General features: G+C 39.9%; 2 protein-coding genes across 2 annotated transcripts; both read left to right on the plus strand.

Moving 5' to 3' along the window:
• Positions 1-1,278: 1,278 nt before the first annotated feature.
• Positions 1,279-7,640, plus strand: ankrd33aa (ankyrin repeat domain 33Aa). Its single transcript, XM_071476202.1, has 5 exons — positions 1,279-1,471; positions 3,288-3,604; positions 3,752-3,881; positions 3,976-4,116; positions 4,934-7,640. The coding sequence occupies exons 2-5, from the start codon at positions 3,347-3,349 to the stop codon at positions 5,749-5,751; spliced, it is 1,347 nt and encodes a 448-aa protein (XP_071332303.1). The 5' UTR covers positions 1,279-1,471; positions 3,288-3,346; the 3' UTR covers positions 5,752-7,640.
• Positions 7,641-10,741: 3,101 nt separating this feature from the next.
• On the plus strand, positions 10,742-22,121 carry acvrl1 (activin A receptor like type 1). The gene is made up of 10 exons (XM_071476203.1): positions 10,742-11,524; positions 16,084-16,155; positions 17,616-17,852; positions 18,253-18,458; positions 18,556-18,655; positions 18,745-18,891; positions 19,009-19,284; positions 19,481-19,678; positions 20,590-20,720; positions 21,070-22,121. Exons 2-10 carry the CDS (start codon positions 16,086-16,088, stop codon positions 21,214-21,216), a joined length of 1,512 nt encoding a protein of 503 aa, XP_071332304.1. The 5' UTR covers positions 10,742-11,524; positions 16,084-16,085; the 3' UTR covers positions 21,217-22,121.
• Positions 22,122-23,859: the final 1,738 nt, after the last annotated feature.

Genomic DNA, 23,859 nt, shown 5'->3' on the forward strand with positions numbered 1-23,859 from the left:
TGCAGACAGCAGCTGTAACCTACAGTGAGGATTAATGTTATGGCTATTTTGAACATGGGCTGTCTGAATATCATGTTCAGCTACACCACATGAACTAGCCTCACGTCCAAGCACTGCACATCATTTGATCAGAAGGGGGCAGTCTTCATTGCTCAAACAGAGAGGGGCTGTTGCATAACCCAGCCTACATTCACATGCACAGAGTCACCACTTGGCCTTAGCAAAATCAACATGAGGGCTAATCTGTTTACATGCACCTTTAATACCATGTGGTTGAGTCCTTGATGCCATGAATAAACCTATGCACACGATATTCCCGTTCACATGCTGGATTCAGGCCTCAAAACAAAAAGCTGGTGGTCACAGTTCAAAGTGTTCGGTTAAACCAATGTAAAACTAGTAAAAATAACCAGGTTTCTTACAACTGGAATATAAGATCACTTATCAGACTTGTGACATTTATGTTGACACACAACTATTTTACCTGAATAACTAAGTTAAAAAGACAATTAAACTAACAATAGGTGAAAATGTGAGGACTGAAACATAAAATATGTTTGAACTTCCCTGTGCATGTTTAACACATGACATTAGAGCACTGGAAAAACTTTACAAATCTACCTTGTTTTCTTAGATGCCTCATCACATAAGCATGCTGATCAGATGCTTGCTCCAAAATTTACAGCATCTTTGTGGGTGTACAATGAGTTGTGTTTGTTTGCGAATGAATTCTGTCTCGTGTTTGAGCATGTCTGTGTGTCATCCCTGTCATGGGAATAATTACCACCGAGGCCCCCTGGCTTAGAGTAGCAGCAGGGTTTGATTGTTGTCCCAGCAAATGGATTTCCATGGGAAAACAGACCCAAGATGTTGTCTCCCATTACACAGACACACTGAAATTACTCAGGCAGGGGGTCCTTAGCAGCACAGCAGATTTTGGAGCCATAGCTTCTACGATTCAGTCACAGCACTTATTTGGACAGTTAGTGAGGTTTGCTCTGACACAACAGACGGGCAGCAGAGAGCTGTGGACGGACGGATTCTGAGAGAGCAGAGAGAGAGAGAGAGAGAGAGAGTGGAGACAAGTGAGAGACAAGTGAGAGAGAGGAGAAAGAGAGAAACGACCAACTCAACAGGCTGTAAGGGGAGCAAGGTTGGCTGCTGTCTGTTTCTTTCTCTTAATCCTTAAATCTTCTGTAATCAGGATGAGAGGGAGAGAGCATGTTGCCTGACTTAGGACAGCAGAGTCTATGTTGGGACCTTGCTGGCTGATGAGACAACCTAACTGGCCAGTGGGAGAGATGGAGGGAGGGGGAAGGCCAGAGCTGGAGTCAGTTTGGGAAACTTAAACTAAACCAGTTTCTACCAAGAGCCAACAGGAAGAGTGGAAATCCAATACATGGGGATGGTCTAACCACTGAGAGCAAGTTCAAACGGAGAAGAGGACCAACAGTCTCTGGATTGTTTTAGGGTGAGACTCCGACTATTACTATTTGTTCTAAGATATTTTTTGCTTCAGCACAAATGGTTGCATTTTTTAATTCATGCAACAGTTTCAGGAGGCAACATAAACCGCTCATATTTAGGATTCAGAGGAAGAGGGTTGACTGTGTTGGAGGCTGTTGCTGAGCAGGAAGTGTAGGCCACAAAGCAGGAGCTTTCTATGTTTGTGCAGAAGGAGGAAGAGAGAGAAAAGGTTTGTGTGATTGTAATCTTCATTCTTCTGCATGACACAATGCAGGAACACAAACATGCTGGTGAGATTAAAGGAGCTGAGCAGTTCTATCTGGCATTTAACAAGAGAGCTTATTTGAACGATGTTATAACTCACTTACTAATAACTTAGCATTAAAACATAATTGTCACCAGGTGCAAATAATTCTGTGGAAACTTTTATCTGTGTGAATTTGTGCCTGGTGTGTATATGGCTTAATGATGTACTCAGGGCCAAGGCAGATTGAAAAACGAACCCCTCGATCCCTCACTGGAAAGGCCTGATGGTGTTTTGCACTCTTAATTGATCACTGATGCACATATTAAAGCATTCAGGTTCTTTCTCACTTTCATCTGCAGCTCCTTCAAAACATTAGCAATAACCAAGTCTGTTCCATCCTAAACCTTTGCTGGTTAAAAAAAAAATACTCCACACAAATGAAGTGTTTTTATGTACAGCTTGTTAATTTAAACACAGAAAAACACAAATTGTAAACCACACGGTTAAGACACCATGACAGATGCTGTCACTAGTCTGACCTCCCATTGCTTCTGGCACCATATGGCCTTTCTCAACCCAGTACATTCCTATTATGCTTTCATTTACATTACATTCACAGACTGAGCTTTTGCAGACATATAGTGTTCACTGATCACTACGGTACCTGTTATTTATCCGTATATGTCTTGCACCTTTTTTATACATTTGTTAGCTAATTGTTATTTGGTTAGCTTTAATATACATTATTTGTTTGTCATAATAACTAATAACTACTCATAATAACTACTCATTCTCCTCTTCTAGTCCATAATAGGCTGAGCCAGTGAACAAACACTGGAAAAAAGCATGTTATACAGACAGCTTAACTGTCTTGTAAATCACAGACTTACGGATCAGCTGCTCTGACAGGAGGGCTGAGGTGAGGTGAAGCTCCTCATCCTCTTTGAGCATCATGCCTTATGGAGGAGGCCTTTTCAGGTCACCAGATCTATTTAATACGCCAACTTTAAAAGCTGCCAGTGTTTTGTTGTTAGACTTGCAGTCACATATGAACTAGAGTAAGATGTTTTGAAGAGAAGAAATCATGCACGTTCTTATACTAGATGGCACTGAACAAAATGCAGTCGTAATGATATGTCTTTTGTACCCACAGTCCATAACACCTTTCACATTAGGACGAAGACATATTATTGAAAATGGATCATTGTCTATGTTAATCAGCAACATTCAACGTCAACGTTTGTTAAGGCTATTCTCACAACACTGTTGCAATTTGCACCCAAAAAATGCCATTACAGTTATCTTAACTAAAAATTACTTCTCCAGGCTTCATGATTGTGCCAGTAATGCAGGGTTTCTGTCTTCTTATGTCTGCTGAAAGACACACAGTGCTTAATGGTGTAACAGTAATGTGTTCAAACATTGTTTATTCCCTTTTGTGAGAAGTCATGCCCTTCTCCACACCCCCATTTGGCTGCTCAGTGTGAGCTCAGATTTGGGAGAAAAAAATCAAGAAAATGAAAATGTGCCCAATTTTACGTCCATGATAACACTGAATATTTCTATATTCAAGATGTTTCACAGCAGACCTGAAACCCAGGTGTGATCCCAGGCACAGGGGGGGCTGGTCCAATGGCCACTGCAAATGATGACCCCCACCTGGGCGAAGGCCCATATGAGGACTCGGAGATCCTCCTGGATGATTCTGATTCAGGGAGTTTGCTTTCTGAGGACTCCGTGTTGCCTGAATATGAAAAGGATGACAGTCATGAAGAGCCAGCTAAAACACTGTACGAGGCCTGTGCCAGGAATGACCCAAAATCCCTGCGCAGGATCCTGGAGAGAGGAGTCACTAAAGAAGAGGCCATGGAGCTGGACATCAATGGCAGGGTGAGAAGGGATTCATTTTCCTTTTTATCATTCAAAAGTCTGATAAAGTGTGAAAGTGACTATAACAACATAGGAAATGTATATTTATGCAAAAGGAAAATCTCTGTATAAGGAAAGTGAATTTATTTCTATCTCATTCGCCATCAGAACGGACTGATGTTGGCTGTGACTAAGGGTTTCATAGACATTGTCACCACGCTGCATGTATGTCCATTAATAGACATCAACCACCAAGACAATGATGGCAATACTGCCCTCATGATTGCTGCCCAGGCAGGTATGTTTGAATACATAATGTATAGCACATAAACTCAACATCTTAATTAAATCCTATCCTAGTAACATAATGTCTCAATTTATTTTCAATCCAGGTTTTATCACCATTCTGAACTATATCCTTAACTACTACTCTGATGTGGACACTGAGGTCAGGGATCCCCGTGGCTTCACCGCCCTCATCAAGGCAGGCCTGCAGGGCAGAGAGGAATGTGTGTCTGGCCTGCTAATGCATGGTAAGTTTATGATACATAAGACCTCCTATAAACTTTGACAATAAATTCAGATAGGAGGAACATCTTGGACAACAGGTTTATTCAGAGGCAGTCCTGGATTCTTACAGTCGTGCAAACCGTCACCCACGGACCATATCAAATGTTTTAGGAGAAAACTTAATCCACATTTATTGTGTCCAATTCATGAGCACATCTAGGAAAAGATACAAAAACACTGCTAACGTTATATACATGTGATTTACAAGGTACACCGGGACATCTGATCTGTGAACTAATCTGGTTATTTTCTGGGCTGCAGGGATTAGTCCTGTATAAACTGCACAGGGACACATTTAGTGCTAAAAAAAATTCCACCCATGTTCTATTCAAAGTTGAATTATGCCAAAGACACATTGACAAGATTAATCCATGATCTAGTTGTATTCATGGGCAAACTTTAGCCATGCGGGCAACATAAATATATGTCTAGTGCTACTGGACGGAGACCTGAATTCCCTCAGTAATGGGTTAAACTAAATTATAACAACCAGATAGCAATTGAGCAACTCTGCAGGACTCTGACCTGATGTAGTATATTGTTTTCATCTAACTGCAGTTTATATCTATCTCACCATGTTTTGAAATGGCCTGGTTTGTTTCTGGTGGTGTCATGCTACACATCTGCTTAATGATCTGTGCTCCAAAAGCAGCCACATGGTGGGGTAATTTTACTGAGTTAAGGCAGCAATTTCTTTCCTCAGGTCGTTCATCATATAAATGTTAACTTGTGTCCTTGTTTTCCCTTCTCTTTTCTATTTTCTCCCCTTTTCGTATACAGGTGCTGATATGAATGCAATGGACATGGTCCAAGGGAAAGGCCTAAAGGATTGGGTCCTTAGGACAGGAAGGTTTGAGACTCTGAATAGACTACGCCGCCTGCAAGCTCATCCTATTGCTGAACAGTTCTATGAAAGCTACATTCCTGAGTGGCCTGAGCTGGACCAACTGGTGGCAAAGGCCACCGCCACCAAAACAGCCAGTCAGAAGCTGAGGCAGCGCTTAAAAGATAGCCTTTCTTTCAGCTTCCCTCATGACCCCCAAGATAATGGGGTCCTGGACCACATGGTGCGGATGACTACGAGCATCCACAGCCCATTGATAGCGACTGGCTGCCGTCCACTTTGTCCCACCAGCCCCCCAGAGATTGGCAAGCGACGGTTTGCTGTTCCTGAACTGCTTGAAAAGCACAGCAGCAAGGAGTTGGAGGAGAGCACAGTCTCCCACAGTAGTGGATCTGTCACCTCAGCTTCTCCCAGTACTGTCTCAGCTACCTCCGTGTCTCTGACCTCCTGCTGCCAGGACTCAGCACGCAGGGAAAGCATGGTATCAGGTGGCATAAGAAGCTTCGTTCCCCGCAGCATGGCACACAGGAACAGCATCTTCCCCTCAGGTTGTATTCCTAAGATTGAAGTGACAAAATCTGGGGAACCCACTCCAAAGAAAGAGAAAAAGAAGAAAAGGCAGAAGGGCTACCTGGAGCCTCCCATCTGGAAGTACAAGGAAGCCAAGGAGGAGAAAAAGAGAGAGAAGAAGAAACAGGAGAAGGAAAAAGAGCAAGAGAAAATATCTAAAGGGTCAAGACGTTCATCAAAATAGAAATCAGGTAATAGTCTCTTTCACAGAGAATTTGACTGTGTCATGCATAAGAGATAAGCATGTGATTACATTGACTGCAGGCCAGTTTTACAGAACGAAAAGAAACTGCAAAACAAGTTTGGAAGTGAGTTATTGACATTGATGGATTTGAACTTTGGCTTGGGATAAACAGGAGAAAACTGGAGCCACTTGAATTTGTGAGATATGCTGAAAATAATGTTTGAGATATTTGTCTTCGATTTTTCTGAGGCTTTTCTGAGCTTATTTCAGCTCCTAACTGGTGGATTGGTGGATGATGTCTCATGGAGATGTGATGTTACTCTTATTGCAGAAACTTGCAATGTCATCATTTTATTTTGAAAACATTGTACATTTGTAAGGACTTTATGACTATTGTGAAGGATGCCATCATGTTATTTATGCAAGATAACCAAAGCAATAGCAAATACTGTACATATACTGTACGTGAGCAAAGGCAAATTAATTTATGTTAGTTAATCAAGGACTGTGTGTGTTGTTACCGGACCCTCTACACCAACTGCTCAAGGAGATACTCTACCAATATCTATACTTTTTACAGGGTCAAGTACTGAAGTTGCGTAGCGACCCAGCTATTGAAAGGTTTAACTAATGGCACTCAATCAAACTGATCAACTGCTAAATCAGCTCATTAATGGAGGTATAAGTGGAGGCATTGTGTAGATGTAAAAATCCATCTAATGCCACCATCAGTTAATGCTTAACTCATCACAGGGAAAAAAAACATTTTGATTTGCTTTGCTGATCACAATCTAAATTAATACAAAAGTCACTAATGTGGGTATAGTGCTTTCTTTAGTTCACTGTCAAGATCTCTTTTTAGTTCATAAATGTTTAACAATATTACCTATGCACATACGATTTTGACTGGAGAATATAAGCTGGTCCATTACCAATAGTAGTTTGAACACATTTGACTTTCACCAAAGGCATGTTTTTTTTTACATCTATAAAGTTGATACAACCTTCCTGTTATGCCACATGCAGCATCTGTGGGATAATTTTATTCAGTGGGGTTGTGATACTTCAAATAGAAACAGGAAGTAAATTTTAGCCATGTGACACACTGTCTTTTATTTGATCAAAACTGTTCAGTCAGTAGACAAATTCTCAGTATACATGTGTGTACATTTCCTGCAGTCCTTTAAACACCACCACCAGGGCAAAGTTAAAGTTGCTTTTGACCTTTCTATTTACTGAGACTCAAGAATTATAATTGTTATGTAAAAAAAACAAGTCATTTTTACAATATTTTACAAATGAAATCCGTCATCATTTTCAAACACTTTTTTTTGTCCTTTTAAAGCCTATCCACTCTTCATTATATGCAAGACGTAGCATCTACCAGATATCTTTTTGACATGATGACAAATGATGATGACAGACACCAGATCTGCTGTTTGCATAATCTTTTTAGAAACCAATAGCAGACCTCACATCTATTGAGTTACCTATGCACAGAAAAAAAAAGTATTTATACATAATGTTACTCAGGAAATCTTTTGGTAATTATACTATGGGCATTACACATTAACATCTATCAAAGCAAGACATCTATTTTGAAATCCAGCTTACATTCGTACATTAGAATATTCTGTTTATGGATCAACTTGGTAACTCAATACCTACTATAATGACTACAAAATATATTTAAATGTGTTATTTAAAAAAAATAAATAATGCAATTTAGATGCTGTTCTTATGAAACATGAGAGGATCTTTTCTGGGGGGGGGGTTTAAGTGAATGCAAGATATTCAGAAAGCTCAGGTCTTCTATATCTTTATGAAGTTTGAGAGAGATGAAAATATGTTTGTCTGCAAGCATGGAATAAAATCACTGACCTTTGCAAGTGAGTTTGGTTTTCTTCCTATGCAGTACACTCATAGCACCTGAAAGTCCCACAGTACTGCATATTAGTGTGTTTAGTATGGCTGGCATTTGACTGATAAGTCTCTTGTCTGGCACATAACTTATTCTTTCTCTTTCACAATAAAGTTACTTAAAGCTTCTTAAGGAAGCTTTTCATGTGTTCTCTGGAGTGGCACAGGATAGCTGTTGCCGTTGAACCCTCTTCTGTAATCTTTTAATCCAGTGTGCAGCTTCATAACCATTAGCTTTTACTGGTGGTGACAGAAAGTCTTTGATGTATTCAAGAATATTTCATCGAATTATTTCATAGAATTATTTCCATGAAATTGATTTCATTCCATGTTGTTCCAAGAGTCAGCAAAGAGCTAGCACCCATTCACAAAGCAGAGAAGCTATTTACCTCCGCCAAGGAGGCTGTTTTCACCCATGTCTTTTAAGTTGTCAGCAAGATAACACAATGAGTACTAAAGCGATTTGCACCCAACTTGGTGGAGGGATGGGGCATGGGCCAGGAAAGAACCCATTACATTTTGGGGCAGTCCTGGATCATTTACAATGAATATGAATTTCTTTCTCTGAAGTCTGGTGCATTTTGTTTGACCCTGACCTTGGTCTGCTCTCTCTGTATGCCCTTCTAATTTTGTTCATCGGTTCATTTCAAACATTGAAACATTGTGACATTGTAATATTTTTTCAGTTTTGTGGCTCACTTCCTCTTCACAGATGGTTACTTGAGGTCAGCTCTTACACTCTCTATAGTTCAGTGAAGGAACACATTATACTTTAACCAGACTGAGACTGTAAACACATATCATACAGTTGGAACGGGATCAGATAATACAGATTTTGACCTATACAATCTGAATGAGCTAATCAGACTGTGAAGCGCAAATCGGACTAAGGAAAACACTACATTTCACTTTATGTGCTGTGTGTTGTTGTCCACAGCTAAAATGTTGATTATTCAATAGTATTAAAGTTGATGAGAAATAAAACTGGTCTTCTATTTATCAGGAATTTGCTTTTGAAAACATGTCTGTCCAAGCAATATCACATTTCCTCTACTTTAGTAGATTATAGCAAACAAAGGCTTTGTAGAAAAGTCTTAAGGGTATAGGACACTCTGAATCACAAAGATAGAGATAGAGGAAAGAGAAGTAATGGTGATTGAAAAATGAACAACAATTTGCTCTGTTTTCTACATGACAGCTGATTTGAGCGCTTCCAGCTGTGTCTGCAGCCACAAGCCAAAAACGAAGAGATTACAGAGCCTGAGAACAAGGAGGGGAATTTATATTACAGACATGAAGACATCTCTCTCAGGCTCTGCTGAATGAAGTGTTTTCACACAGCGGAGTCTCTCTGGCATCTAAGAGATAACTCTGTAGTTGCCCATTAGATACACTTTGCCTGCCACAATTGCGGTAACAGAAAGTTACTACCACTGTGTTATCCTCAATTTGAGAGGACATGTAAGCTTTACACTACTAACCAAACAGATTGAAAATACAGATTAGCAGGTTATTAGCAAGTTATATCTTAAGAGAAAATTAATCTTAAAAGTCCCCCTCCAACCAAAAATGTGTTTTGCTTATTGTTACTTCACTTGTTTAGCCTTCTCTGTGCAGAATAAGTTTGACTGGGCTGTTTCACATAAATCTGATCCAGGTGGAAAGTTTTCTGTGTTTGTCTTAAATTTGAATCAATTATGTGTGCGTATGAGCATGACATAATGAAATCACAACTTGCTTGGAAGCCAATCATGGTCCAATATGCATCTTATACAAGATGTGGAAATTTGAAACTTAACACTGCAAATACACTGAGAATGGACTTTTCAGTAAAGTAAGATACATGTTGTGTCTGGCAGTTAAACTGGCTATAATCAATACTTTCATAATACCAATGCATCAAATAACAACGTAAAAGCAATGTGACAATGTTAAAGCAAAAGCTTGTGGTGATAAAAGTGCAGAGAATAATTGCCTGACACCGCTCAGTTTAGCCATGTGGAACTTTGTAGTGAGTTTCACATGACTGTTTAGCTGTGTGGTTCGCAACTCTATTTTGGTTCACTCTCAACTCTCACATAGCACTGTCTTAGGCCACAGACTGCAGCTGTTTGCTGTACGCTACCTACTCATCTGACAGACTTTTGAACATAGTGAAGCTAAAAAGTCAGATATTTCCTTCAGGAGTTGGTAGAGACCAAAAACAGAGCTAAAAGATTGACTATTTGATTTACATTCACCAGGTGGGAAAAAAAAACATGACTCCAAATGAATGATAATGTTCCATGACTGCTGAGTATGTAAATATGTAACAATATGTATGTGTCCGATATGTCGATGTTGTGTTCAGAATTGGGTTCCACGGCATCCAGGTGTGCAAAAAAATATCAATAATTGCAGGTTCAACCTATTAAACAGAAACGATTTGCATAGTCATAGATACTGGAGAGTGGCACATACTATTAGAAGAGCTGTTTGCAAGTTTTGCTATTGCTACATAGCCATCATTAGCATTAACAGCTGTTTAAGGACCATACTAGAAGAAAAGTGGCTAGTGCAGCATTAAACTTCACTCCTTTACTCTCCAAGAGCTCGCTCTCTCTCTCTCTCTCTCTCTCGCCAGTGTTAAATCTTGTCCCTATGGCGTCTTCTCTGGCCTGTCTCATCACTTTCTGACAGCGACTCAGTGTAGCCTCCAATCTGCCCAGCAGAGGCAGCGCTGCTCTTGTCTCATAAAGGCATCCTGGCTGAAGCTCTTGTCAAACAATTATCACCACCACCCACCACCACTGGCAGCAAAGAAAACTTACAAATAGCCCCTTTAAGAATTTTAGGTAACTGAACATGAATTTTATGTCCAAGCAGAGAATTTTCATATTTCTTGAGATAATGTCTGAAGAGGATATTTAAGTTAATCTCTGTTGCTAAAATGCTTGATAAAACCCTCAATTAACCGCAGAGTGTATAAAAATAGGATTAAGGTTTAATGACTGATTTAAAAAAAAAAAAAAAATGCTAGTACTTCTTGTTTTTACCATAGATATGTTATTGTATCACAGAGGGGTCTTTGAAGCACATTCCTGACAGTGGAGTGTAGACACCAGTCCACAGGGGGAAAGGAAAATGAGAGGTTTAGCAAGAAACAGGAAAACCGCTATGAGAACACATTCCAGGCAGAGCAGAGTCTGTGCAGGACAATAAGGGGTGGGACAAATCTGTATACTTATTTATTTTTTTATTTTTTATTTTTTTTTAATCTGCAATCTTGACTGTAGATCAGGAACTCAGACAACATCAAGAAACTTTTTTTTTTTTTTTTTTTAAACTTAATGGGACAGGACTTGCCCGAAGCCGTGACTTGTTCCAAGCCAACGATGGTTCGCGTTGTCGGTTTATCAGCGCGATTTGGGCCGAGATGAGATAATCGGCTGCGGCTCGCTGCTTGTCGTCCTGCCGGGACCCAGCCGCCAGCTCCTTTCCATTCCTCACTTCTTTCACGTTTTTCTTGAGAACTCACTTGTTGCTAAAGGCAGTTTCAACTTTTACATGTTTGGAGCAAAGGTGTGGGGGGGGGAGAGAGAAAAGTAAAGACGACGTTTTCCCAGAAACGGCGGGTTGGGTCGTCACCGAAGCAGAAAAGGATGTGAGGTCCCTCTGGATAAAACATCTGCAGCTGGGCCGTTTACACGAAATCTACTAGTGTTTAGTCCACTCTTGAAATGGAGCCAGTTGTATTTTAAACTAACTGCTTTTGTTTGAAATACGTTGGCCACGGAGGGACACTTCAAACTTTGATATGGGAGACGTGAAGAGGCGTTTACATCTGTCAAGTTAAGAGGCAAGCAGCATACAGGTGAGTGTGAAACATCTGTCTTCATATATAGCCTATATGTGTATTGTATGCTGCACTGGGGTGGCTTGATAGTCTCAGGTGCAGCTGACAGAGAACTCGTTACTTTTGCCAGCCTCATGCATCACTCCACGTGTTTCCAGATTGAACCAACAGGTGTCAAGAAGTGACCTACCTGACCTGAAGACAGATGAACAGCAGAGTTTAACATTTTATTGGCTACCTATCTGAAAGTCACGATTGGTTTAGCTTTTGCCCTACAATGATCACACTCACACTTAGAGACAGGCAGCCATATCAAATTACATATTGAACTTGCTGAGGTACTAGTAGGCTACTATACTGGAATATTTCCATTTTGTGTTACATTTTAAGATGCAAATTTTCAAGTAGCTTACTTTTTTTTTGCTCCAGAAGCAGTGTTTCCATGACACACAGTTATTTGTCGACCAGAGAGCACAAGGTTATTCAATTAACTGTGAAATCCCCCTCTCAGTAAATATCTTGGCCATACTTCTTAAAAAACAAAACAAAGAAAAAAGCCCAACATTTTTTGTCTTATGCATCTGCTCATATATTGTTATCATATTTTATAGCAAAACCCAGTATCAGTCATATTTGCAAAGTACATTACAGATTAAGATTTTGTTTATAAAACATATGAAGATCTTATCATATGTCATTGATTAAACAACTCAAAAGTATGTCAAGTAGTTAAAAATAGCTCCTCCTCAACCAGCCTTAATATTAAATTTATGCTAAAATGTTTATGCCTTTGTAATAACAACCAAATTATGTAATAAATAGTGACAGATCTCATTCTGCAAAATAATGAGAAAGTTTACTTTTGAGTCTTGAGTATTTGCTGATTATACTGCTCTACTTTTATCTAAACAATGCAGGACTTAAACTTGTAATTGAGTATTTTTACATTGTTATATTGTCACTTCTGCTGTAAAAGGTCTGAATGTTTCCCACTCAACTGGCCTGTACTCTATTGCAAGATCCTCATTTGAAAAACATGTTGGGGTGGAAGGTGAAGTTAGTAAGTCCTAGCTGTATTTCCTCCTTGCACATTTAACTTGCAGCTCTTCTTCACCCATCTCACACACACGTGTGAGAAATTTGCCCATTTTGACTAGAGGTCATGATGGAAGTCACATTAGCTTTTTCTAGGTAGATGCTGTTGTTGATGACTCATACTCATCACCAAACCTCCATGAGTTTGTCTTTTTTTTTTTCTTCTTATTGGGTGCACAATATATCTGAGGTACCTTTGTCCTTTTCTTCCCCTGACGTGCATTCATTATAGCAGCCTATGTGTATGTATATGAGAGCATGCAGACAGCAACTGAGCCAAGTTTTGTCTGCAGAATGAAGATAAAATCAGTCTGTCGCTGTAACTAGCAGAACGTCAAACACTCACTTAATAATAGACTTAAAACACAAAGACCACAGGCTTTAAAAGTTATGTCAGTTAAGTCTTGCCATTTAAACCACATGAAGCTTTTACAGTAACGTTCTTAAAGTTACTTTCCAGAGAGGAAGTTATAGAGCTTTTTGGTGCAATGAGGCTCAGTGGAGGGGCTGATCGAGGGCTGCTATGCTGGGCCATGGCCCCACCATCCACCACTGTAACCACACAGTCATCCAGATGGAATGAGAGATCTGCCTTTCTGAGTCAACGCTCTGTAGATGAGAGGAAGAGATGACAATGGTTCTTTTCCCCTGGGGTTGTACACGTTTAGCATTGGACAGAATAGAGACAAACAGGAGAGCGCTTAGAGAGGAAGTGTGCTGGAGTCTAAAGTCAGGCTGCCACGATGGAGGACATGATTACTGCTCCCTCCGATGTCAGGACCCTGTGGATGATAAAATGATAGCTAAAGAAATGAGAAACAGTTGTTCTTTTCCACTGAGAATAAGTTCATTCTGAGGGTGGAGTTATGTTTATGCTTTTCTTTCACTAGACCCATAAATGAACCGCACTGACATGTTTTACACGGTACAGGAAGTGCTCTTTGCCGTGAAAATATGGCTTGCGGTTTTAGTGAGCTAGAAACGAGTGCAGTGGGTTCTCTATGGTTGAGCTGGAGTCCCACAGCTTACCCTCATCGGAGGCAAGTCTAAAGATAATCTTCGTCAAATGCGTCATTCAGATTTGTCACAATAAATGGAACTAACCTACATAGTTTAGCAGAGATTTCACATTTGATATGATACTTCGATACACATGGGAATTCAGAACATGTTCTCACTTTCAAGACAGCCACATATTGTATATGTATTCTTGCATTTTGCATTTTACAGAAAATATGAAAAACTTGAAAAGGACACCAATAGTATAAAATCAGTAAATATACAAATATACATATTAAACAGCTTCACTCCTCTGGTTTCACTTCAGTAACCTTTGACATGACTTTATGAAACAACTTAGATAATGTGATGGTTTCCTGTATTTTGTACTTAAATATATCCAGTCAGATGCATCAAAACTAAAAGAGGATATCCGTATTTTTTGCTGACATGTCCAAGTTCCACTATCAGATGTTGCTGTGAGAGATTCGAGGTCAGACAAAAAAGCTTGATGGTAAAACATGCACTGCTTTTCACTTACAGCAATGTATACCCAGAAAATATGACCACTTTAGAGAACAGAGTGAAACTGATAAAAAGTCCTAAAATAGGATTGTACCCAAGCCATAATTTTCCAAGTTGAATCTGATTCAGTAGTCTACATTATTTTGAATAGACTGTCTAACTGGTGGGACTTTTTTCCTGTGTGTACTAGAGGTGTAAAGTTCAGTTCATCAGTTTTACTACAGAGATGCAGTTGCAGGAAACTGAACGATGAGATAATGATGAACAGCTGTATTGCCTTGAACTTACCCAAGCTCATTTTGAGATGTTTTACCTGCATCAAGCTTTAAGGATCCAGTTGATTTTCTTACAAACTAAAGTCCACCTTCTGGAATTACCTTGTGGAATGTGGCTATTACAAGTGCATCCAAAACTTGATATTAGACATTTTGCCTTTTGAGGCAAAACTAGACCTGTAAAAATTTTGTAGCCCAACATTTTATCTGGTATAGTTGGTATGGACAGTGACACAAAGAAAGGAAACCATGTCACATCCTTGTCCACACTTGTCCACAGCCAAGCCCTGTCCATCCAGGTGCACACGTGTGAGATTTAATATCAGCCCCCATCCACATCATATTTTACAAGACAGACCTCAGGTGTTGTTTGAGCAGGTCATTTTCTCATTGCACTCTGATGATTAAAGAAGTTTCCAGCAGGCACTGGTCAATGCAGAATCTGATAAAAGCAAATGGTGCCTAACCACATTAGCCAGCTGAACTGGTCCTAACTCTCACTGCCTCTCCAACAGCAGCATTTCACAACACATGCTTGTTAGGTGAGGGAAATATTGCTGCTTTTGCTATTGACAAAGGCATTGGCCTTGGAACTGGAGGTGGCAGGTGGGCAACAACAATTTTGATCACAGGAATTGATCAAATGTAACATAACTTAAAAATAAAGGATGTTAAACGGCCTCAGGGTTGATGGGGGTGTTTATGTTATTCTGTGCAGAAAGTTAAAGGTTTCTAGTTTATGTAATTCTTTGGTGACAAACAAAGACAAGATTACAAGAAGTGAGTGTTCATTGTGCACGGAACAGAAAAAAAACAAGAGGCAAAGCTTGTTTTATAGCACGTGCTTCCATTTAGTCCCATTTCATATCTAGTGGAGCATATGTAGCAATAAAATAAACAACATAGGATCTGTACAGTGGATATTTTTACAGTTTTGTGCTTTGAAAACGATTGTACTCATCTTGTTCTTTACCCCAAAAAAACTAAAATAAATTACATTTAGTAACTTTTAAGTATTTTTTTAAATTAAATGTAACATTTCCACGCTCACCTGGGTGTCAAGCTACAGACTAGAGTGTGTTTCAGCAGTGAGAAAGGCTGAGTCGTTTATGACGACCCTCCTGCTTGCGTGACCCTCAGAAAGAAGTACAGCCCTAAACAATGAGCAGACCTGAGTCTCGCCAGCCAGCCGGGTGGGGCCACTCAATGGCAGGAAGCGCAGCCATCAATATTTACTCTGCAAGCAGGGTAGTTGAGGAGTCGACAGGCCTGGAGCCTGGGCAGCATAGCACCACACGCAGTCTCAGTGCACATACACAAACACTCTGGAGTGCTGTTACAGCCTCCTTCCCCTAAGCCCCCTTTTCCCACCCAATGCAATTACAGCACAGGCAGACAGGCTGGGCCCTCTGACTGTTGTTTTTGACCTCATAGCTTCCTCTGCCAAAGAGTCCGGGCTTTGACCACTGCTTGACTCTTCATAGACACCACTATTAAGTTACAGTCTGTAAATTTCAATCACATAGCAGTTAAAATGTCAGGGAAATGGCCTTATTTTTCCATAGTGTCACAAATTAAATCTCTGGTTTCTGATTATGACAGTTCCTAATAAAGAGACAACACTAACTGTATTATCATCATTTGATTATACTAACTGTTAATTATTTTGTTCCTGTTTGACAGAGATGGGAGGCTCTGCTCTGCTCACAGTGGTGCTGGCTGGAGCAATTCTGTGGATCTCTGCCATCCATGCAGGTGAGTTACTGGTTCGGTATAGATATATTGTTGTACAGATTATTAAAGCTTCATTCAGATAACTTGCAAGTACTGCAGAAACCCACTGACAATGCATCTTTTAGTTCTTTGTTTGTTTGGTTCTCCAGCCTGCACATAGACTGCGTGATAATACTCCAGTATAAAATAATACGTAGCTGTTTCCTGCAAACAAACTCATTCAAGCTAATTTCTACATCTGGCATGAAAAGCCAAATGAGTGGCTGGTGAAGAGAGTCATATTTCAGTTCAGGAGCTGGTGGACCAAACCACAATAAAGGCTCAGGAATACTGGACTTACATTTGTCTTTCTGCCTCCTACTGGTCAAAAATTGCATACTGTAATCTGTATTCTGTTTTGATATTTGTAATGGAGGGATTATAGTTTTTCACTTATTTGCGGGTTAAATGTTCTTTAAGCAGGTTTTTTTTCGTTTTCGTTTTGTTTCAGACAGTTATTTAAACATGACAATACCTTTTCTTACAAACTCACTATGTGTAGACATTTTAACGTGTATGTATATATACTTTTATATAGGGCTGTCAAACAATTAATGGTTTCTTAATCGCCATTAATCACTGAATTTCAATAGTTAATTGTATGTTTTATCACATGATTAAAATTATTATTATTATTTTGCATTTCAGAACAGTTTTCTTTTGCTTGACACCACACCACTCTGAACTAGAAGCTAACGTTAGCATGTCTGAGGTGTCATTATGAAGGTTTCTGATCTTTTATTTATCGATAGAATCCAGATTCTTTGGTAAGAGCACCATTGTAAAATAAAGAATCCTTGACGGCACACGATTAACACGACAAAAAAAAAACATAAACGTGTTATGCTTGGTCCTTAATCTCATCGCGATTAATGCACCTCAATTTTAACTCAGTGAAACAAAAAATATATATTTAGTGCCATAATGCTGAGGCTCACAAAGTGGTAGCATAGTTTGCACTTAAATAGTAAATATGAAAAGTCCACCTGATCACTATGAAGATCATATTGATGTTTCATTTTTCTGTTACTTGTATTCAGACACAGTATGTACTTTATAATTTCAAACCAAAAATACCTCTCCATGTTAACCGCAGTCTTGTTCATCTAAGTGTTGTCTTGTGGCTGCCAGGAAATGTAGTTAACATATCTCCTTCTATTGCCGCTGTGGTTTTCCCTAGCCATGGTCTCTTTACAAGTATAGTTTATCACTTAACTACTAAGTGATAAACTCTACTAACCTTCTAAAATTATTTAGAGTGAGTTTGAATTCTTTTTTACTTACATTGCCCAGATTAATCATATTTGGTAGGTTTTGCCATTTATTTTTGACTAATAAGACTGAGTATTTATTTGTGTATAGACATGCATACAGCTTGTTTTGTGCTTGTGTGCGCTCAACTGTCTGTCAACACTGTCTTTATGTATTCTCTTGTGCTTCAGGCGACGAAGACGATGGGAAGCTGCTGTGTACGTGCGAAAATATAAAAGGCACATGCATGAACGGAACTTGCAGAGGAGACATCTGTTTTTACTCCTGGTGGCAAGACAAAGAGGAGAGAGGCTGTTTCTCTGAATATGTCTTTAAGGAGCAGTGCCTCACCAAAATCCCGCACCTCTTTATCCACTGCTGCAGAGAGAACCACTGCAACGCCCTCACCACACCACCACCGAACATTAGTCAGTACCCACAGCAATTGTTTTATAATATTTCAACAACACATGCATGAAACTTGAAGATCCAGTTTGATATTGATCTTCGTGATAATTTAGTCCTTTCAAGCTCATCCCATGGTTCAGAACACATCCTGCATTACTTTGTACTGATGTGATTCAAAGCTTCCCTCTAGATAGTGACTAGTTCCCCCTTGTGGTCAGTTACAGAAAAATAATACTGTGTGGCTTTTCTCTATTGGACTGGTGATGCACTGGATGTAACACTACCAGCATGTTTACATTTAATCAAAAATAATTGCAAACTAAGATCTCTTCTCCTCAATGTACTGTAATGTTTTCAACTCATTTCTCAAACTAAAAAATATGTGTGTGGTTATGTGTCTAAATTCTTATGTGTATCCAGATGGAGATTCGACAACAATGCCGCCAGAATTCCCTCGTCCGGAGTTGTGGATCACCGTTTCCTTGCTGCTGTTTATCGTGACTGCCGCTGCATGTGGCTTGGCACTGTTCCTGCGCTTCCAACGTGGACGCTGCAGACTGAAAAATGCTGAAGACCATGATGTCACAATGCTCAAAGTCCCAAATGGAGATGATCCCACATATGGTGTAAGAGATGTATGATGTTTGACATAAGACAGACTATTGTCAGAAGATAAGTTTTTGAGTTCTCACATATGGAGTATATCTGTGTCTCTTTTTACAGGATATCTTTGATGAGTTTTGTACATCAGGGAGTGGGACGGGCCTGCCCTATCTGGTCCAAAGGACCATGGCCAGACAAATCTCACTTGTTGAGTGTGTCGGTCAGTCTACTTCCTCACCACTGTAGTGCTTCTTTTCCCTGTTTTGTTTATCATTTTGCAGTTGTGTAATTGTGTCACTCTGTTTCCAGGTAAAGGCAGGTATGGTGAGGTGTGGAGGGGAACTTGGATGGGGGAAAGCGTGGCTGTCAAGATCTTCTCCTCTAGGGACGAGCAGTCCTGGTTCAGAGAGACAGAGATTTATAATACTGTACAGCTACGACACGACAACATACTGGGTATGCCAGAAGATTCTTGTGATGCCTTTCCTGTGTATAGAAGGGTGCAGTGTCATTTCAAAAAACATCAGCAGAAAGGCAGGCATTGAAATGGCCATCTTCTATTCTGGCTTTTAGGTTTCATAGCCTCTGACATGACATCGAAGAATTCCAGCACCCAGCTGTGGCTCGTCACTCACTTTCATGAGTTGGGTTCACTCTACGACTTCCTTCAGTACAGCAGCTTGGAGCCAGAGAGCTGCCTGAAGATGTGCCTGTCTGTGGCCTGTGGCCTGGTCCACCTCCACACTGAGATTGTCAGCTCCCAGGAGAAGCCAGCTATCGCCCACCGAGACCTGAAAAGCCGAAACATTCTGGTAAAGCGGAATGGACAGTGCTGCATTGCTGATCTAGGTGAGGGCTGTGTTGAAGCAAGGACAGAAAATCCACAATGAATCCACTAGACTTCCAATTGCATCTGTTTCCAACTGATAGTTACAATTAATGTGCTGAGACATAACAACCATTTTATGCTGATTTACATTAAAGTTGGTAATGCACTGTAAATTAAAAGGTTGCATCTGTGCTTTGTGTTTACTCTATCCTTTAGGTTTGGCTGTGATACACTCTCAGTCCCATGACTACCTCGATGTGGGCAACAACCCTCGTGTGGGGACCAAACGCTACATGGCCCCTGAGGTGCTCGATGAGACTATTCGTATGGACGTCTTTGAGTCTTACAAGCAAACAGATATCTGGGCCCTGGGCCTGGTCTTCTGGGAAATTACCCGCAGGACCAATGTCAATGGTAAAAATACAACAGGCTATTAGTATGTTGTGTCTTTGCAGTCATTTGCAGAGATGTTCGGAGATTTTACTTTTTACCTATTTAAACTTCAGGAGGAAAATGGTACCCAAAGAATGTATCTATCTATTAGAATGTATGTATATTATAAGTTGATATATGACCCATCCACACATCATGTTAAAAATGTGTTTCCTCTGTCATGTCTGTCTGGCTCTTGTAGTGTATACATAAGAGGCATTTAGTCCCATGTCTCTCAGCACTCCAGTGTTTTCCTAGTCTGTGTCTGTCTCTACTATCCCCTCTCATGATTAGCACTGCAGTAATTATAAACAGTCTTATCTGGTGTCAGCACTCACTTGTACATAGTCCAGATGCCCGTGCACACAATTTGTAGATGCAAGCACACATCCACATGTACACAAACGTGCACAAATGCACTTAGTACAGATAGATAGACATTCATAGCTTAGGGTGTGTGCGTGTGTTCTCACAAAGGAAACTACACACACATGGCCACGCTCAGCGGGCTTTGCAGATCTCCATCCCTGTAGTCGCCAGGGAACTGGTATCTTTGCCTGTTCTCTTGTTTAATCAAACAAATGTTACAAAACTCCCACTACAGCCTATCTCAATTTCCAAGTGTGCTATTTCAGGCCCTGTATTAAGAGAAGTTTATGTTCTGAAAATGCATGAGGAGATAAAACCCAAAGAGGTTTGACAGTTATCTACTCATGAGGTTGATAATGAGTTTTCTTACCATGTTTAACATTTCAGTCTGCATAGTTCTCACTTAACCACCCCACTGAATCCCACAGCCAAGATTGTTGAGATAGTTTGGTAGTTGTTTTTCTGCTCAACTGGAGAAGAAACAGCACAGTGATTCTTTTTTTTTTCCTTTTGGATTGTTTCAGGGATCGTGGAAGAGTATCGTCCTCCCTTCTTTGACCTGGTGCCCTCAGATCCCAGTTTTGAGGAGATGAAGAAGGTGGTGTGTGTGGACCAGCAGAGGCCCAGTCTGCACAACAGGCTCCATTCCCACCCAGTAGGCTACTTGATGGCACACAAACACACACTCACTCATACACAGACACACAGACATGTGCAATTATATTTTCCAGGGCTGTGAAAATCTCAGTTTAGGTTATCACTTCTTCTAACCTTTAGCAGCCACATATTCTCAAATTGACACTGTAATGCCTGATAAACTGACATGCAAGCAAACATGCACACACACACACACACACACACACTTTATGATACACTCATACAGAATCTCTTATGGGTAAACACAAAGCCATTACTTTATGAAACATAAACCAGTGCCATATAGTGCTTAAACAGAAACAGTATTGATGGCCAGGTCGTTTTTACATTTGTCTGTGTGTGTCCAGATCCTCTCGGCCATTGTGAAGATCATGAAGGAGTGTTGGTACCAGAGCCCACCAGCCCGCCTCACAGCGCTGAGGGTGAGGAAGACGCTCTCCAAACTGGACCAAGAAAGTGACTTCAGCAGCGAGAAACTCAAGCAGGACGTCTAGACCAGAGCACCAGGATGAAATGGGGACATAAGATTGAAAATACTACAAGGGATTCTGCACCTCATTCTGAGTAGCACAAGGTGCATGTCATTAGCATATTTTGAGCTAATGACTCACACAGTCACTGCATTACATTAAAACCATATGACTTTGAGCAGTAGTGTCTAGACTGTCTCACACCCAAGGCTATGGATTTTTTTATTTTGTTTTTTTTTTTTTTTGCGAACCCTAATTTTCAACTTCCAGATTTCTGGTGCCTCAAACCAAGACGCCCCAAAAAGAACACCATTACAGCCAAAGATTTTTATCAAGGTATTTTTCTTTTTGTTATGTTCAGCCCATCATCATGACAGAAAATCTTGCATAGCACAATTACAGATCCTCTCATCAAGAGGAGTTCTGATAATCAGTAAAATTATTTGTATGGGTTTTTCCATAATGACCAAAGCCACAGAGAACTACAAAGAGTATGAAGGCCTCAGCTGCCTTTACTATAAAATACAGAAAATATCATCATGCTCATACCAAAGCACATTACATGTTCTGTAAGCATATTTAACTTATATAAAATGAGCATTTATTATCTGCACATAGTCACATTGAGGTATTTAGTTGTACATATTCTAACAGCACTGAAGCTGTTGTTTTGTATCACTGTTGGATTTATTGTAAATATATTTCAAAAGGGGTATTATTTTCTACTATTCAACAATGAGACACATTTTATATCCTTTTGTACAACACAACCATTCAAATTATTTTTTTACGTCTCTGTAGGCCTACATGTACCATCACTATCACTATGGTCAGTAAAGGATTTCACAAACAGCCATGTAATATTGTGTATGTTGAATAAAGGATTGTATTTTTCAAACCTTTGCGCAGTAAATACACATTTCTTACCACTTATGGTTGCAATTCTTTCATTGGCCAGTAGATGTCATCAGAGAACAGACAAACAGTGATCCATGTTCTGTACAGTAATGCAACATGCCTTGAGAAATGTATGGAGTAATCAGTTTTGCAATCCTTTCTGTTTGAATTGCATCATCTTAAAATTATTCGACAAACAAGTTAAAACCAATATTTCATCATGACACTGAAGTATAGTCAAGTAGCAGGGTAAGGTAAAGCACTGATTTATCTCATTTCATAGACACTTTGTCTAAAAATAAATAAATAAATAAAGTATTGCTACACAAATGCTCTGGTAAGAAAATGTTGTCAAAGAAGCTCATGAAGAATACAAAATGTTGCTGAGATTGTTAACCTGTGCCTTCACGTAATATCTGCATGTCAGTGTTTTCTTTCTGTAGCTGTCATGCTTGTACTTCTTTATCTGCTTGTGTGTGTGTGTGTGTATATATATATATACAGTATGTGTGTTGTCTGTCTGCCTGGTTGTTGAACAAACTCCAGAGAGATAATACTCCCTCAAAGCCCCAATCTGTCTGGTCAGTCAGATGAAGAGCTGGTTATTTTTAACACTGCAGGGGGGGTTGTTCAACTATCAGAAAAGGCCAAACCCCCTGTCTGTGAGGGCCAAAGCCCATCTCACTTCTCCTTCTTTTCCCTCCTCCGTGTATTCTTTTTCACAGTGGGATCATTCCAAATGGCTCGGTAGAGACAGAGGGATTTGTTTAGCAGGCAACGCTGACTGAAGAAATGTGGAGATAAATTGGACATGGCTGATAATGGACAGACATAAAGTCACAAGAGGAGCATATGCAGACACAATTAAGCTTGAGGATAGATCAGTGAGACAGCTAGTAAGAGGACAGGCGATAAAAGCAGGCACAGATAAAGTCCCAAATGTACCTGGTTACAGCCTGACTTGCGTCTTCCTATATTCCCAATCAGTGGCTGCTGGATGTGTTAGTGGTATAGTATAGACAGACTGGGTACCCAGGCTGGGAGAAAACCCTGAATGGAGCTGGACCAGAACATCATTTGTGAGCGTCAGGTCTATGACTGCTGTGTGATCTTAGATGATCTAGAACAATATGGAATAAAATGAAGAAGAAGGTTTGTGCAGCCTCAAACTAATTTGGTCTAGATTTTGATCAGGGTACTGCTGGATTGCTATCATGTCAACAAGCGATTTAACTGATAATCGTAATTAATCATAGTCGCTGACTGTGGATGGATAGACATGTTTGTCAGAGTCTGACTGAGCTAATAGTGGTGCTGCCTGGACAGATGCAGAAAGGCCTATAGTCACCTGCTGTGTGTATGAGGCCTATCATTTAAAGCTCTTCCCCTGCTGCCTCATAACCCACAGCCATAAAAAGTAAAGTTTAGTGAGTAGTCTGTCAAGGCCACATTGGGTTCCTCCTCCATTTGCCTTGTCATGCCTGACTTCAAATATCTACCCTGAATGTAGGTATAGCCTAGTTTAAATTAGAATCATGAGTTTGGTGACTTCAGGTCATTAAAAAGTTTGTCTGACCAAACAAATTGTATTATTTTATTTATCATTTTCACTATTATCAATGGTTTGCAGAAAATCAAATCAAAGCTGAGCCTATCCTAGCAGTTGAAATGCATCTAACCATTTTGTATTGATGCTGTTTATTTTTATGTCATGGCTACAATAAACAGATGGGGGAAAAAACATAACCCAACATATGGAGTCTGATTTAA

Source organism: Trachinotus anak, unplaced genomic scaffold (genome assembly GCF_046630095.1).
Source record: "Trachinotus anak isolate AG129_WGS33_773 ecotype Australia unplaced genomic scaffold, CSIRO_AGI_Tana_v1 ptg000004l, whole genome shotgun sequence".
Classification (NCBI taxonomy): domain Eukaryota; kingdom Metazoa; phylum Chordata; class Actinopteri; order Carangiformes; family Carangidae; genus Trachinotus; species Trachinotus anak.

Coding starts and splice junctions, on each gene's coding strand:
- ankrd33aa (XM_071476202.1), top strand. CDS start 3,347: ATGGCCACTGCAAATGATGACCCCCACCTGGGCGAAGGCCCATATGAG. Junction 3,605..3,751: donor AGCTGGACATCAATGGCAGG/GTGAGAAGGGAT, acceptor ATTCGCCATCAG/AACGGACTGATGTTGGCTGT. Junction 3,882..3,975: donor CATGATTGCTGCCCAGGCAG/GTATGTTTGAAT, acceptor TTTTCAATCCAG/GTTTTATCACCATTCTGAAC.
- acvrl1 (XM_071476203.1), top strand. CDS start 16,086: ATGGGAGGCTCTGCTCTGCTCACAGTGGTGCTGGCTGGAGCAATTCTG. Junction 18,656..18,744: donor CTCACTTGTTGAGTGTGTCG/GTCAGTCTACTT, acceptor CTCTGTTTCCAG/GTAAAGGCAGGTATGGTGAG. Junction 20,721..21,069: donor ACAGGCTCCATTCCCACCCA/GTAGGCTACTTG, acceptor GTGTGTGTCCAG/ATCCTCTCGGCCATTGTGAA.